The 17,178-nt window shown below is 38.5% G+C and overlaps 1 protein-coding gene across 1 annotated transcript in view; it reads left to right on the top strand.

The window, feature by feature from the left end:
- The window catches only part of COL5A2 (collagen type V alpha 2 chain), a 115,928-nt gene extending 99,079 nt beyond the window's left edge, over positions 1–16,849 (top strand). The window contains exons 38-54 of the mRNA XM_075511857.1: positions 888–941; positions 1,758–1,865; positions 1,973–2,026; positions 2,228–2,281; positions 3,379–3,540; positions 3,661–3,768; positions 4,775–4,882; positions 5,040–5,093; positions 5,417–5,524; positions 5,631–5,684; positions 7,007–7,114; positions 8,018–8,071; positions 8,764–8,871; positions 10,808–11,099; positions 12,049–12,236; positions 14,135–14,359; positions 15,255–16,849. Of these exons, the coding sequence (XP_075367972.1) occupies positions 888–941; positions 1,758–1,865; positions 1,973–2,026; positions 2,228–2,281; positions 3,379–3,540; positions 3,661–3,768; positions 4,775–4,882; positions 5,040–5,093; positions 5,417–5,524; positions 5,631–5,684; positions 7,007–7,114; positions 8,018–8,071; positions 8,764–8,871; positions 10,808–11,099; positions 12,049–12,236; positions 14,135–14,359; positions 15,255–15,401 (1,986 nt within the window). The 3' untranslated portion in view covers positions 15,402–16,849. The remainder of the gene's footprint in view (positions 1–887; positions 942–1,757; positions 1,866–1,972; positions 2,027–2,227; positions 2,282–3,378; positions 3,541–3,660; positions 3,769–4,774; positions 4,883–5,039; positions 5,094–5,416; positions 5,525–5,630; positions 5,685–7,006; positions 7,115–8,017; positions 8,072–8,763; positions 8,872–10,807; positions 11,100–12,048; positions 12,237–14,134; positions 14,360–15,254) is intronic.
- The last annotated feature ends 329 nt before the right edge of the window (positions 16,850–17,178 follow it).

Here is a 17,178-nt window from a genome sequence, read left to right as displayed (position 1 = left end):
AAAACTATTGGCAGTTTTGTTGCTGTGTCCTACACTTGTTTTAGGGCAAACTTTATAGAGAGTTACCCTCATTCACCTCACTCCTGAAAGTATGCCACCACTTTTAATTGTTTAAATGTTTTTAAAAGCATGCCCATACCATATATGACTGTACACATACAAATATTTAGATGGACAAAGTGAAGAGATATACCTTAGTTCATCTAGTTATGTTAAGTCTTGTCATCTTCCGTCTATTTGTGATTTTAAAGATTTTAAGTGTTGACTTTGATTAGGGAATTAGAGGCTCAGCCCTTCTAGATCCTTCATACTGCTTGGAATTGATTATATCTCTGTCATAAATCAGAACAATCTTATTTCCAGTATAAATTGGAACAGCTTCCACCCCTCTAGGGAGTGCTGGAGCTTGGCAGTCTTCAGCTCCTTCTTTTCCAAACAAATGTTGTGTGGAAAGCTCAGTTGAAGCAGCTCATAGCCCATTCTGACCTTGTAGAATAATACATCTTTGAACTACTGTTTTTTTTCCCAGTCTATCTGATTGGAATGGTAGGTTGCATAAAATGTGTGCTCTTCGGCTAATCATGCTATCTCTGGAAGTGGTTGTGAGCAGAATTTCTCCTACTGCGGTTTTAGTGCTTGCTCATGCCTTCCATCTCTAAATTCTGAAAGTTTAAATATAGTCTTGAACACACGGCAGATCTTAACATCATGGTTAACATCATTTATTTGGTGATTAAAAGATCATTTGATTCTGACTAATAGAGCAAAAGTAGAGTCACACTTATGACACTAAATAGTTTACATCCTTTCTTGTATATTTAACTGTAAATTATACTGTATATAGAAAGACAATTGTTTAATACAATTACTCGCATTTTTTTGACCAGGGTTCCCGAGGAGAAAATGGCCCAACTGGCGCTGTTGGTTTTGCTGGTCCTCCGGTACGTGTTTTGTAACACTAATGAGTTTCCTTTTGTCATGCTTTGACATACTTAGTTTCCTTCATTATGAATAATACTGCAGTGTTCTGGAACGTGAGTCACATTTTTGTTGCTGTTTCTTTTTCCCATCAGTATATCAAGTAAAGAAAAGGGCCAATAAATACCCTAGACAGTTGAAAAGTGGTTTTGTTGATAATATTATGTAATTGTTCACCAGATTTCATATTTTCATGAATATGCTATGTTGCTCCTTTGAGATTAAAATGAGGCAAGTTATGAAGTGTCATCTACTGAAGGTAGCAAAGATTTGCTCCATGAGTAGTGAAGGCTGGAATGAGTTGATGGACCAAATGGAAGGTTTGTGAATTTTCCAGTGAATACCCTAAACTTTCCCACAGCCTAAATATTCTGTTTCAGACCTTTCACAAAGAGTCAGGCACCTGCTTCCCTTGGTGGGAAAAAAAAGACTAGAAAAGACAATGTTTGTTCAGTCCCTTTTGCTTTTAAGTATGTAATAGCTGCTGAGGAATACAGAAAATCTAAAGAAAAGAAAAATGTGAGCTAGATAAGAAAACATTTTGAATGGAAATACTGACTTCACAGACTGCTCAGAAAATCTCGTCTGTGATCTTCTAAAGACTGTGCTGAACTGTTACAGTTCTCTTGAACTGAACCGTTAAGCAAATGCAGTGTTTTCTGGGCTGATTTGTTCTTTTATTTTCTGCCTTCTAGAAATTCCCTACAAAATGATTTGTTAGGCTGGAAAGATTTGGTATTCTCTGACCTGATCTCTCTTCTAAATATTATTTCTTATAGGGCCCTGATGGTCAGCCAGGTGTGAAAGGTGAACCTGGAGAACCTGGACAGAAAGGAGATGCTGGATCTCCAGGACCACAGGGTCTTGCTGGGTCTCCTGGTCCACCGGTAAGTATAAATAACATTGTCAGAGAATCAGTGGTATAGGCTGATCTTGCTTATTTAAAATGTTCTGGGTTTTCACTGTCACCTCTCTCTTTCTCCTTTCCTCTTAGGGTCCTCCAGGTGTTCCTGGTCTGAAAGGTGGTAGAGGAACTCAGGGTCCACCTGTAAGTAGTAGATTCTATTTTTTGTGACCTGACTGCAGATAGTCTAATACTGAATTTTATGTAATGTGTGTATCATTCCTCATCTCAGCTTGTTTTTTACAGACTGTAATTATAACATTTGCTCACTAATTCAGCTGAGAACGTTTGAGGTAACCAGTGCTGTATTTCTTTCAATAAAGTTGGTGTTAAAATGTTTTTTAGGGTGCTACTGGATTCCCAGGATCTGCTGGAAGAGTTGGGCCTCCAGGACCTACTGTAAGTCAGTTGTCATATTAGGTGCCTAATAGGTCTGTTTTATAAACTGGTCGTTGAAAACCTGAAGACTAAATAAAGCAGGAAAGGTGAAGCTTTATGGCCTGATGCTATAGAAGAGAACAGCTTGTCAGTACTGACTTCTGTGACTGCATGCTTACATCTGACTTCATTAAATAAAACTCATTAGTCTTGGGCTTGATCCAGTGGTCGTGTGTCCAAATTAGTGCAAGACTTTTCACTGGGTTAAGTAGGCTTTGAGCTGTTCAAGCTGCTCTAATGACTGAATTGCTTACAGGAACAAAACAACAACCTGTATCTTCCTGTACTTTTTACTTGTTTGTCTCTTCAGTGGTGACTGAAGTTAGTTTTTTGAAAAGGAAGAGGCCTCTGCTGGGCTATCTCATCAGTGGGAGTTACTCATGAGATCCCTTAAAATAAATTAAAACAAAACAAAACCACAAAATCTCTTATGTCTAAACATTTTCAGAAACACTAAAAAAAAAAAAAAAATTAGCTGTGGATCAACAAGCGAGGATTCAACTCCACACAGAGAACTGTGTCACTCTCTTCATGTGGCTTAATGTTCTGATGAGAAAACTAACTTGCAGTCGTTGTGAGTTTATCAAAAGGTGAAGTTGATGGAAAACATAATATACATGTGAAGTCTTTTAAAAGTATTTGAGAAATGAAGAAAGGACCATTAAAACACTAATTTGTACCACGTGAATGAAAAGTTTGAATATGGACTTTAGCTTGATGATATTGGAGAGAATGGGCAAGAGTGAGTTTTCTAGCAGTAGTTGTCTACCTGAGGTAAAAAAAAAAAAAAAAAAGAAAGAGAGTGTCTTTCAAAGGAGGGAGTTTGGAATTGCAAATTGTGGGGGGGAGAGAGGTGGAGCTTGGACATAATTTGATGAGATGTTTATTTCATCTCATTTATTTGATCATAAATGAGATGATAATAGCTCTTAGCTCATTCACATTTTGGGCCTTCCTTAGAGTATGCATATTTATAGTTAATCAAAACACAGTCCTTAGAATTTAATTGTCCTGATCAGAAAAGGGTCCAATGTAACAAGGTGTTTTAATCTTCTTAGGGAGCTCCAGGGCCTGCTGGGCCTATTGGTGAGCCAGGAAAAGAAGGTCCCCCAGGTCTTCGTGGTGATCCCGGTTCTCATGGCCGTGTGGGAGACCGAGGGCCAGCTGGGCCTCCTGGTGGTCCTGGAGACAAGGGTGATGCAGGGGAAGACGGGCAGCCGGTACGTCCTGGTTATGTTACTAATTCTCCCTAGACCAACTCTAGGCTTGGTCTCATTGTTACTTAATACTTATTGCCACTGAAATGATAGTAATGTTGTTTCATCCTTTGTGGATTTCAGGGCCCAGATGGCCCCCCTGGTCCAGCAGGAACTACTGGTCAAAGAGGTATTGTTGGTATGCCAGGACAGCGAGGGGAAAGAGGCATGCCTGGGCTGCCGGGTCCTGCAGTAAGTAACGACCAAGTCAATATGCCACCAGCTTGGGCATTCTCATCATCTTTGTGGGATTGAGACCATAGTGCCCCATAGCACGAGGAGAAATTTGGAAAACTCTGATTGCAGGAGCAAATATAGAGAGACTAGTAAATAACTAAATCTCATGCAAATGCATGAGGTGGGAGATTGTTTCCCGTAATGGAAGATCTGAACATGAATTAAGAATAAGTGGGTAATAGCATTAAGACTTCTGGCTAAAATGTTCCTATTTGACTTAAAACTAGATCCTTGAAAAAAACAACCCCTGACTCTTCATTTAGGTGCCCAAAGGTCACTTGAATGTGAGTGAATACTCTGTAACTGCTGTTTCACAAATTGTGAACTACAGTCTTCAAAATGGCCATTTGTGCTCTCTTTGCTTTCGTGTAGGATTTATAGATATTTATTGGAAAGCCTAACAATCCAGGAGATCAAGTAATTAAATACAGTATTAGTAAAAGGGATGGTGGGGAGGATCTGCCATTACCATTGGATCCATAAAGTCAATTTATGGTTAAATTTGGCCAGAAATTATTTCAAGCTAACGATATTTGTTTGTGTTGAGACAGACACACAGGGGAAAAAAAAAAAAAATCACGTTACTTATTTCAAACTGCATTATATTTTTCCAGAGTCAAAAAGACCTTACCTATTGCAGATAATGCCATCAGACATACTGATATATCAAGGGAATGTGTGCTTAGAGAGTTGCTACTAGGTAGACTAATGTCAAGCGCAGCTTCTAGTCAATAAGAGCCTATTCAAAAGCAACTAACACAATTAAACTGCTTTAAAAATACACAGTCTATTAAATATATATTCAAAATCTATCAGAACACTTCCATTAATTATAATTTTTTGGAATTTACAAATGTTGATGGTACTGGATTAATGAGTAGTGTTTTGCAGGCAGCAGTTGTTTTGTGCTTTCTTTGTTTTGTGATTAAAATTTTGATATGATATTTCTCGTCTTTTCTAGGGTACACCAGGAAAACAAGGTCCCACGGGGCCACCTGGTGATAAAGGTCCCCCAGGACCTATTGGCCAGTCAGGTGCCACTGGACCTGTAGGTGAAGCTGGTCCAGAAGTAAGTATTAGAGCCTTGTAACATGCAAAAAAAGACAGTCTAGTGGTTATTCTCCTCAACTTGAAGTTAGAGGTGGAGCACAACTTTCTATTTCTTTTTATAGAAATGCAAGATTACAAAGCTAATCAATAGCCCTATTTTTATTCCATAACTCTAGGGACCTGCTGGTAATGACGGTACTCCTGGACGAGATGGAGCTGTTGGAGAACGTGTAAGAATATATTGTTTTCTTAAGTCACTTTTGGAAATCTCCATTTTATTATTGACTTATTGTAGATTTTCTCTTCATTCAGTTAACTTGAATGGAGAACTTGTTCTGAAAGTGTATCACAGCTTTGAATAAGTAGTACCTCTCAAAGTTGAGTAAACCTGGCTAAGAACACCTGCTTCCACAAACTCAGATTTGAGTTCTTACAGAAGGAATATCTTTGTAGATTGTAATTGCTAGAAAATAAATTAGCAATGCTAGAGTCCTGTTGCTTTGGTCTAGTCCAGTCCTCTTTAGATAAATAACGTTGAAATTATGTTTTGCAGGGTGATCGTGGTGAACCCGGCCCTGCAGGCTTACCGGGTTCCCCAGGGGGTCCAGGAACTCCAGGTCCTGTTGGCCCTCCAGGAGATGCAGGTCAAAGAGGTGAAACTGTAAGTGAGAGGTGGTTTTTTTTTTTTTAATACTTTCCTTATCGAAAAACTACTGTGTATGCTTTTGTGCATTGCTTCACATATTGTCTGTATGCAATCTTTGTAGGGTTCTCGAGGTCCGATGGGTCCCCCAGGTCGTGCAGGAAAAAGAGGTTTGCCTGTAAGTTTTCCATGGTCACAGTGGTTTTATCTGAGATACTTTTTACAGGAAAGTGTAGGAGAAACTGAGCCCAAATTAGAATGCTGAACAGGGCCTAACTTCTAGTGTTCCGACTGCAAGTGGATGCAGGTAGTCTTCTGAGCTGCAAAGCTGTACAAATCTGTTTGCATACACTAGTATTTCTACGCTTTCTTTAAAAATACTTCGCAGACAAATAACAAATGCTTTGGAAGCCTCTTTATTTGGAGTATGTTACTGTCTGGATGATGGTAGGACCTGAGTTAGCAAATGGCTAGAGTCTGTGTTTGACAATTCAAGTAAGGGGTAAAGAAATGAATGCTGAACAAAAAAAGCAGATTTTTAGATAAAAATGGCAGAAATATAACAAAATCACCTGTTCCCATGAAACTGCCTTATTCTACTCAAGAGATTCTGACTTCAGTCCAAATGGAAAAACAAACAAACCCCATCTTTTTGTGTTACATAACTCCCTTACAAGCCATGCTTGGAACAAAAAATTAATTGCAAACTTGGGAAATTCAAAAGAATGTTGTCCTGTCCCTAAGCAGATGTCATATGGAGACAGGAAAAGTTTATTGAGTAGTTAGTGATAATGATGCCATTGATAAACTATTTGGAATCTGGCATTGAGAAATTTAGCATGCAATTTGGGCTGAGAAATATAGAATTGAAAGCAGAAGCCATTTTTTCCAATGATTCTTGAATTAGTACAAAAAGTTTGAAACTATCAAAAATACCAAGAATGAAATTGTGACGGTAATAGAACCAAGCTATTTGTACTGGGAAGCCTGAATGTTGTTGTCTGTAGTTAGGGAATGTAACTTCAGTTGTACTTTAATCGTAGCGAAGGTGAAAAGAGCTGTGAGAAGTAAAGATGCAACATGGAGGATTTCATACTGAAAATACATTTTATCATTATGAGTCTGTGAGAGATCCACGATAGTTCAATCTCATCTGTGAAAGTCATTTGCCATATGCAGTAAGGCAAAGAAATTTCTTAATCTTAAACATTTTATGTAAATTATTTAGTATCATTATTACAGGGGTTTTTTGACTGTATTATGAAGCTAAACAGAATGAATTTACCGCAACTATCATTAAGCGCAACACAGTTTTCTGTAATTATTTACTTATTCTTTGGTAAACAATTAAGATTCTTGGAGCTGCCCCAGCATCACTTTCTTTCTAGCTTTAGAAGTGAAGGAGGTCTGAATGCAGTGTCTAAAAGCACATGAGGGGTTTCTGAGGTTGGGGGTTTTTTTCCAGTTCAGAATTTTACATTTCATCGCTGATATTTACAGGGTCCCCAAGGACCTCGTGGTGACAAAGGTGACAACGGAGATCGAGGCGATAGGGGCCAGAAAGGACACAGGGGTTTCACTGGGCTTCAAGGTCTTCCTGGTCCTCCTGTAAGTTGTTCTGTTTTTACTATAACTTTATTTCCTTGATAGTTAAATAATGTACCAGGAACATAGTTATTTAAAATAGAAAAAAAAGCAAACACAAGTTATTTTTTCCCCACAAGGTGTTTGTGAGTGGCCTGGCTGTCTGTGCTTGCTAGTATTTTTAATGAAATTTTACAATACCATTGCGTGATGAGGTAAACCTGTGCTTTGCAAGATATGTGTTCTCCTACTCTTGTTCCACTTGGGCCAGTCTTGCAGTGACCGATCACTGACAGTTTATGACCTGTCAGCACAAGATGATAACAAAAGTTGATAATTTCAGATAAGCACATTAGAGTGTGAAATGCTTTTTGCCAGTGTCTGAACTCTGTATAGTCAAGGAATCAAATGCAAAATCCCATGAGGACTGTGATAGTATCTCTCACTCATATTTGCAAGAACTTCATGATTTCAGTGGCAATTGAATGGAAATGCCATGGAAAACTTTATTTTTTTACATTTGTTCACTGATCCTGTGCAAGAGCTGGAAGTTTCAACATGCAGGAAAAGAATCAACAAAAAAACCCCAACACCCAAAGCATCTTTCCACTTCATAATAGCGCTGTCGGTTACTCTTTTGTAAGCCAGTCTGATTCTAAATGAAAGCAAGGCTTTTCTGCAGAAACAACTTTATATATAGCCAAGCACCAGTAAATTCTGTTAGTCTAAATTACCATTATAGTTGTTACTCTGTGACAAAATAGAACAATAGAATGAAAATGAATTGTAAGAGGGAAAGGTACTACACGTTGTTCATGTATATTATAATCCTATTCATACAGAATTGTATGTATCACACACTAATTCTTTAAAACTAAAGAAATATGCTTTAAATGTCACAATGATGCGATAATTTCTTCTGTATAGGGTCCTATTGGTGAACAGGGCAGTCCTGGCATTCCAGGCCCATTTGGTCCTCGGGTGAGTATAATGTTTCAGGTTTAACGTTTTTCTTGCTTGGCTTTTTCCACAATCAGATTTCTATTTCTGCTTCACTTTTATTTCACTGGCTTTTATTGACGGCAGTATCATGTGGTGATTACCCTACTATCTTTTGCTGAGAGACACGACCTTGTTTAATATAGTAAAGCTTTGACATAAGTGTAGTTTATAGCTAGATAAAAAGGTCAGTTCGGAGTAACTACAGGGCTACAGTCTCTTTTTACAGACACTTTTGCTGCAGCTGATGCAAAGTGATATATGTGTGTGGCAGCTCTGCTAATTGCTGCTCTGCCTTTCGTACCCCCATGTATGTCATTCACCCAAAAGTAAAGAAGTATGACTCCCTTGGATGTTCCCAAGTGACAGTATATCTCCGGGTCTGTATACGTGTGGGCGTACAGCAGCTACTCCAGTCTGCATAGCACGTGGAATTGAATCCACTTAAATGGTTTAGGGAAAAAATACACAGCTGATCCAAGGTATATTGGCTGAGGTGATTGACTTCAGAAGAACAGCATTGAAACTGCCTTCTGACTTTTAGAGAAGAAGAAGGGTGATTTTTAAAAGTTTGGTAACGGACACGAATAATTGGATTGCTTGTAAAGGGCTATTTTGTGTAACTTTGTTATTAAATGCTAAAATACGTTCCTTTTTTCTCTTATATTTTCTAGGGTCCTCCAGGTCCAGTTGGTCCTTCTGGCAAAGATGGAAGTCCCGGTCCACTTGGGCCAATTGGGCCTCCTGGTGTTAGAGGGAGTGTAGGAGAAGCTGGACCTGAGGTAAATTGATGGGACTATAGAGGGAAAAGGTTACCTTCAATTAATGAGATTTTTTACAGCCCATTGCATCACTTTCTCAAACATCCATGAGCTCAAGACAAATGGTAAGATTTGATATAGTTTCTCCAACAAATAGCCAGGGTAACTGTGTATTGAAAGGGCTCATTTCTTACTCATTTTCATCTTCTGGGCCTGTGACCATCCCAGTCTCATCCACCTATGCTCTCCCTAGCCCAGCCTGGGGCTACTTCTGCAGTTAGCTCACTGGATCCTGCTGGATCTGCAGTTCAACATGGCTGTCTGGCAAGCTGGCTCCTAAAACCTCAGGCCTAAGCATAGGTCAGTTGGTGTATCTGGAACCAGCAGCAGTTCAAAGTCAGTAGTCCCACAAAGGTGGCACTGAATTAGAACAGCTGTGTGACTGATTGCCAGCAGCGTACTCCATCATGCCTTGCGTTAAGGAAATCCTTCAGTCCGAACGCACAGCCCAAACTCTAACACTCAGCTTAGCTGACCTGCAGCCTGATGTGAGGTTTACAGACATTACCCGTGAGCTGATTAGCAACTAATGAGAAATAGTTTGACCATTGCGGAAAAAGTCCTAAACCTTTGCTAAATGCCCCAGACGTGTTCCACGTTCACCAGTTCACAGTACCCTAAGTCGTAAAATGTAAGTTATGTTACCCCAAGGAAGATAAGTTAGAAAATTAGAGGGATTTGAGAAAAGGGTGGTTTGGATGATCATGTGAAGAATTAAAAGACTGGTATTGCTTATTTTGGGGAAGAAGTGGAAAAGGTGGAATAAAATGATGAGCACAACAGAGAAAGCGGTTTCTGCTGTTTTTCTGTCTCTAAGACATGGAGCTTCCATGTCTCTATCGTGTGCTAATATTCACCCTATTTCATTTGAATTTCTGCCAATTACCAGTATCTCCACTTCTGCCAAGCCACCAAGACTTGAATGAATAGTCTATGGTAGAGTGTAAGAACATAATGTGTATGCAGATCCTTCATCTGTGTAATGAGACAGTACAAGAAATATCACATACCAGTAACTTTAGTTTTGCTTTCCATGGTAGCTTGCTGCAACTGTAATTGGAACCACAAAGAAAGAAAGAAAGAAAAGTTAAGATTTCATTTGTCAGATGCAGCATGTATTAGTTTGGGTGTGTGCTCTGTAGTAAACATTCGGAGCACTAGTTGTGAATTCTGAAGTAATTACTCTCAAAGGAAATGCCACGTTCTGATATGCCATCTGATGCACCAGAGCGTCCGTCTCAAGACTCAGTTACGTCCCCAGGTGTCACAATTCAGGTTGACAGAAGCACCTCACAACCCGTCATTCAGGAAAACATACGTAGTCAGGAAAACGCCTGCTCTGCCAAGTAAGGATGATACAGATTCTGTGTCACATACCCGTGGCCAGAAAGCTCAGCACTGTGCAGGATAAATGGAAAGATATTTCTAGTGCCGAACTTTACTAATTGAAAATGTGCCTGAGGTGACTCAGGGGAAGCAGGAATTTTAGATTGCTCTAAAAATCACTTACAGCTGTTGGGAATTTTAAGAAATAAAGTTATTAGGCGGGGATTTGAACAAGGAGGGACAGATGGCTTAAAAAATGGAATGAGGAGGCCATTCCTTGATGACTTTTTCCAGCTGTTAAGTCTGAAATCAAGAGTAAGAAGTTGAGCAAGGTATTAAGACAGGCAGAGAGGGCATGAAGCAGAGAGAATAGCTCACATGCAGTTCTAATCTCTTACCCCTGTTCCTGGAAATGGGAATTGTTTATCTATATCTGAATTTTCCCTGCGCATTAGGGTGACTGGCTGTGAAGTTTTGCTTTTTTAGTGCCTGGCTTTGCTATCATTTTGCATAGTATTTACTCTGCTGTGCCTCTATTGCCTTTTTTTTTTTTTTTTTTTTTTAACCTTAGGGTCCACCAGGTGATCCTGGCCCTCCTGGCCCTCCAGGACCTCCAGGCCATCTCACTGCTGCCATTGGTGACATTATGGGACACTATGACGATGCTATGGCAGATCCACTACCAGAATTTACTGAAGATGAAGCAGCCCCAGAAGACCATAATAAAACAGACCCAGGAGTCCACGCCACACTGAAGTCACTGAGCAGCCAGATTGAGACTATGCGCAGCCCCGATGGTTCAAAGAAACACCCTGCACGGACTTGTGATGACCTGAAGCTGTGCCACCCATCCAAGAAGAGCGGTGCGTATAAACACACCATCTCCTGCGTGTGCCATATAAGTCTGTCTTATTTCCACTAGATACTTGGTCACTGGAAAAAATGTGTAACACAGATTTTGATTTTGATGGTCTAAATTGACATTCACACTAGGAACTTGAAAACTTCTTCTTGCCAATGAAGTATATATTCTAATGTATCCCATATTTATTTATTCCGTATTTATTCAGATGTATTTTAAAATCTGAAATATTTTATCCTTCCATGGAACACTACTTCTGAAAGCGTTTTCACCATGGAGTACCACTTCTATGATGACAGAGCTAGGTTGGTACACCAGTTGTGAATATTTGCTTAATTGCTATTAGCTCAAAACATTACCTGTGGGCTGATAACCTGTGAGTGCTTTCCATCCAGAATTCTCTGCTGCTGCTCCACAGTGGCAATTCGTAGGTGGTAGTGCACTAATGTGCCATGTAGGACTTTCCCTAATTTATATGGATTACCAGTGATAAATCAGAACCGACTGGAAGCTAGAGATAATTTGCCGCAGGCCTTACCAGCTTTGTCCCTGTTTCCTGAAACTGCCTCCACCATCCACATTAGGGGAGGGGCTGACGCTGCTTTCTCACACGTAGGGAAAACTGTCTCCTAGCCATTGTGTGTTCTTTATGCACTTGGGAGTGTCCAGGAGCTTTGCAATGGATTTAAACAACCTTAACTTTAAACAACTTTCAAGTCTGCATTCCCCAGTTTTGAAATATTTGAAATAATGATCAGCTTGTATCTTGAAGTAACATTACAGTGTACACCTGACACACACGTCAAGACATGGATCAGATTATGTGAAACATATGCCTGCCTGTTTTCCTTGTGTTTTCTGCTGTCATGACATACTTTTTTGCTTACATCTCCCCAGTTATTTCAAGAATCTTAATAATGTAACGGAATCACATTTTGTGTTCTTTGTAGGTGAATATTGGATTGATCCTAACCAGGGATGTGTTGAAGATGCTATAAAAGTATATTGCAACATGGAAACCGGAGAGACCTGTATTTCTGCAAACCCGTCTACTATACCACGTAAAACATGGTGGGCCAGCAGGTCATCTGACATAAAGCCCGTTTGGTATGGCCTTGATATGAACAGGGGATCACAGGTAACTAAATATATTCAGTGTCAAGAATCGAGTTCTATGAAACGTGTTTCCTTCTGGTTTAGAACTTCATCTGGTATTCTGAGCAGATTCTGGTACAATCAGAACACTATAACTATTGATTGACTGGCTTATAGTCAATTGGTTGTTATCATACAGTAATTATAGGAAAGAGCTGGGAGAAACAATGCAAGTGCATCTAAGGCAGGATTGGCTATAAGTATACCATTGCTGGAGGAGATTTATTTCTCTTGATCCCCAGAACTTCAACTTCTCTAGCAGTCTGCTTCAGTAACTCACTATCCTTGTCCTTAAAAAGTGTACTTTTACCCTAATATATGATTTCAGTCACTGCTATTTTAATTGAATTCTACCCTTTTTTTCAGAAAGCTTTTACTGCTAAAAAATACAAAGCTCACTTTATAAATCCTCTCAGCTAATCCGTTTTTAAAAAGTATAATTGTTATCATATGTGTCAGAATGCTCCATGCTGAATGCATCAGTCTCCAGGCAGATAAAAATTCCACTCTTAGCTTTCTGTCGGGTTTTCCCTCTGTTGTAACTTCTAAAAGTAGGCTTAATGATCCAGCCAAATAACAGAAGTTTATGCTATGCAAAGTATATAATTAATTAACAAGCTTTTGCCATTTTTATTCCTAGTTCATCAAATCAAAAGCACAGAAAATATTTTCAATTGTTATTTCATAGGAAGTAATTAAATATCTTTAAAATAAGTATTTGGTGTGTAAAAATAATAGTGCTGTTATCAATTGGATTCCTGATGACAGTTCAGAACTTCAACAATTGAGAACAGATGTGATATTGATTGCTTTTATTGAGAGGCTTTCACTTATGATTAAATTCAGGAGAACTTGCCATGACCCAAGATGTCACAGTTGGTGCTTAGCTGCCTGCAGAACTACACATAGGGGTTTTGTACCTTTGGAGGAAGAAATTATCTTCAGGAATACTATAAAAGAATATTTCATTTTTGAAAACACCATCAGATTTGATAACTAACAGTATGATCTGTATAATAGTCCTATGCACTCCTTACAGATTCGAAATGATAAACATGTCCGAGATTGCTAAACAGAGATAACACCTTTTGTAAAAAATGACAGTGTCGGTGCATAAGATTTTCTTTTTTCTTCGCCGGTTTTAGAGAAATGTATACCTTTTTAGTCGTTCGTGACTTTTTTTTTTTTTTTGGCAATGATTCACAAAGCATGAATAAAATGAAACCTGCACAGGTAGGGAAAATGTCAGGAATTTTAGAATTTTTGTTATTAGTAGAAAAATGGCTTCTGTTTTTTATAGAAAGTGGCACAGTGTAAACTATTTTTCAAACTTCTGTGTAAGTTAGTTGATAAAGTCCATATGCACATCTATAGTTATTTTTATATAGTCAAACTTCCTGACTGCTTGTGATGCTTCTAAATACAATACAAAGCGTATAGAAAACAAGCTGCTAAAGTTGCAATATAGCTGGTACGCTATAAAAGGGTTTTCTGTGCTTGACGTTTCTTATCTAGTTTGAGGTTGCTTTAATGCACTATTTCATTCATAAGGTTTAGCTCCTACTGAATCCCTTTTTGAAAGAAGGCAGAATTCATTCCAAAACTTGGCATGTCTGTGGAGACCCAGCTGCCTTTCAGTGGTTCAGCTGCAGAGCTTTAGGGTCAAAATTCTCCAAAATGTTCCCTGTTACAGGATGTCTACATTTCTTTATCCTCGACTGGCAGCATATTACAAAAGAAACCATTCTTAGATTTTATGTAATCGGGGCCCTGCTGGTCATGTCTGGAAAGGTTTGCAGTAATGACAGATGTTTCTAAAATTCATGAACTCGTAATGAATTTTCATGTAATATACGTTGATCTGTTTCTTTATCTTCGCAGTTTGTGTACGGGGATACCGCTGTCACTCAGATGACATTCCTGCGCCTCCTATCAAAGGAGGCTTCCCAGAATATCACTTACCTTTGTAAAAACAGTGTTGGGTACATGGATGACCAGACTAAGAACCTGAAAAAAGCTGTAATTCTGAAAGGAGCCAATGACCTGGAGATCAAAGCGGAGGGAAACAGCCGATTCAGATACACCGTTCTGCATGACAGCTGTTCTGTAAGTTTGGATTTTTTGCCATTTGTTATGGAGAAAAAGGTCTTTTGTCTTCTAATGGTTTCAGTTCTTCCTTGATTTAGGAAAAAATCCAAAGAATGGGGTAATTAAAATGCTGCAGCATTTCACCATAAATTGTAGAAGTAACTGATCAAATAGGTATTTTACTACAATTCTAGCTTCCCGGAATAGAAGTCTGCACTATTTAGAGGATATTTACAAATTACTAGTTATTAGTGAGCATAGTGAGATATGTATCTTGCCCTTTTGCATTTTCCAGTACTTGTGTACCTCTGTGTTGTATCACACAAGGAGGTCAGATAGCCTCAAGCATTTGTCTGCCAGATAGGTAAGACTATTGCAGCAATACACTGGAGGAAACTCATTGGTACTATGCCTGACTGAGTTGGAAAGGAAAATGTTCCCCCCCAAAATTCTTAGTGGGCATAAAAACCAGCAAGTAGTAAATTTTTCACGTTCATTAGCATTCTCAGCCACGTCCAAGATACTGGCAAAATATGTCTAAAATTAGTTTTGTACTTGAAATAAATTAGAGTACTCTCTGTGCTTCAAAATAATATAGCCCAAGAATATGTGTGCAGGCGCATATTAGCACATAGAGAAGAATTTCATAACATAAAGAAAAATCAGTCCAGCTCCAGGGGGAAATGCTGCTGTGTCAATCTGATGGGTCTGTTCATCAGTGTAAAAGCAAGATATATACATTTTAAAATAGCCAAGGTGCAGTACAGGCGGGGGTGTGTTGCTAAGTGAAGATACACTGAGATCCTTCTGAACTATCCAACAACTGACTCACCAGCTGGAATTCAGGCTGTTTCTGACATGAGCTCTAGCCTAAGTTTGTTTTTTGTTGTGTGGTTTTTTTTTCCCCCTCCAGAAACGTAACGGGAACGTGGGCAAGACTGTCTTTGAGTACAGAACACAGAATGTGGCACGCTTACCTATCATAGATATTGCACCGGTGGACATCGGCAGTCCCGACCAGGAATTTGGAATTGAAATTGGGCCAGTTTGCTTTGTGTAAGAGGAAGGGGGAAACTAACACACTACCCAGCAACAGAAGCAATTAAACACATGAACTTAGACTGATTGAAGTTAATCCTGAGACTCTTGAAGTAATGGCTGATATTGGATCAGCATTGTATATACGGTTCTTTTTAAATGCCCGGCCTCCTTTTGAATATTTATTTTACTTACAAACCTTCTGTTTTAAATGATTGAAACCAACTTTTTAGTCCAACAGTACAATTTTAAGAGGATTGATGACCATCTTTGAAAAGTAATATGAATCTTTTTCCTCGCTTTTGTTTCAAATTATTTTGAAATTTACAGGTGTTCAAAATAGATAGTTTTAATGAGGGACTACGTAAAGCTCTAAGGATTATTTCTTTTGCTTGGATGCATACTGAATAACAGAAAAGTAGAGCACTTTTGTGAACCGTTGGCTATATTTCAATCATACCTACTTCTTCAACCCCAGTTTGTCTTCCTGTGGTTGCCAGTATATGATAGTCATTAACAGAAATCTATGTCTTTGGTAGAAGAAAATCTCTTCAGACAAGATATTCTTAATTTGGCGTTGTCTTTCCTGCACTTTCCTATGTAATAGTCTGCTCAGAAGAGTATTCCATAGCCATGATTAATTTATGAAGTAAAAATACTACTGGGGTGAATATGAGTTTTCAGTAGGGGTGTCCCATATCTTAAATTTTAAGGCCAGACTTCACTTCTCGCAATGTATCTGTGTAATTCTATTAAATTATCCTTGATCTTCAAAATACATCTTAAACCCAGTACTTGTTGATTTTCCAATACTTGCCCATCTAAGAAGCCATTACGTATCAAATTATACAGATGTCTTATATATGGTGCCAATTTATGTACATTGCAAATCATTCACGTGTATACCAGACCAATTGCTAATAAAGAGAAAGAAAGCTTAGAAATTAGTTGTTTCTAGCTGACATCCAGACATGCATCACCAGTAATTTGACTTATTGGCCTTGAGTTGTCAAGGCAAGAAAGTTCCATCATTTCTTAGCATGAGCTACCTCATCTCTGGAAGTTGGGATGCATTTAATATTCCTATTTTTATTTTAGATATTAAAAGGTGCTATGCTTCTGTTGTTATTTCGAGAAAGGAGATAGGCAGGGCAAAAACAACAAAAAAGTGATGGTGCTAAATGACTCTGTAGAAGGCTGATGAAATTAAGACACCTCCTGTCAATGTCATTTTCAGAGCTTAGCTGTTAGGCTTATGGTGTTTGAGAGAACAATGTTACAGTGCATTTATTTGTTGGTCATACAGTATATAGAATGTTTTGTACCACTAACGCTTTATTTTGTGAAGTATGTGGGTACAAAATTACTTAGTTTTTTTGTTTCTTTATTGCATCTGTGCTCTCCACGTTTTTTGTTTGTTCCTTTAACAAAAAAAAAATAAACAGCTGGGGCCATCCCTAAAGAAAGTCATGCACATAGCTTTATTCATGTATCTTTGCAAAGCATTTAATTAAATACATGCTTCTCGCTATGTAAGTGGTTTCCTTTTTGTAGAATTCCTTCCAGTGTGTCCCATATCAGTTCATTTCCAGGAAATTAAAAATGGAAGTATTTACTTTTGGTTTGTTGCTATTTGAATAACTCATTTGCAATGCAAATGCATTGAAGTATTTTACCCTGAAGTATTTTACACATAGGAATATAAAGGTATTTTGAATAAGGCCCTCTTTGTGCCAGTTTTTACAACATAGGTGTCAATTTGTATGAAGTAATCACCAGCAGTCCTATTAAAGCTACCT

Source organism: Mycteria americana, chromosome 9 (genome assembly GCF_035582795.1).
Source record: "Mycteria americana isolate JAX WOST 10 ecotype Jacksonville Zoo and Gardens chromosome 9, USCA_MyAme_1.0, whole genome shotgun sequence".
NCBI lineage: Eukaryota > Metazoa > Chordata > Aves > Ciconiiformes > Ciconiidae > Mycteria > Mycteria americana.
Note: the sequence above shows the minus strand (reverse complement) of the source record. Positions and strands in the feature narration are given on the sequence as shown.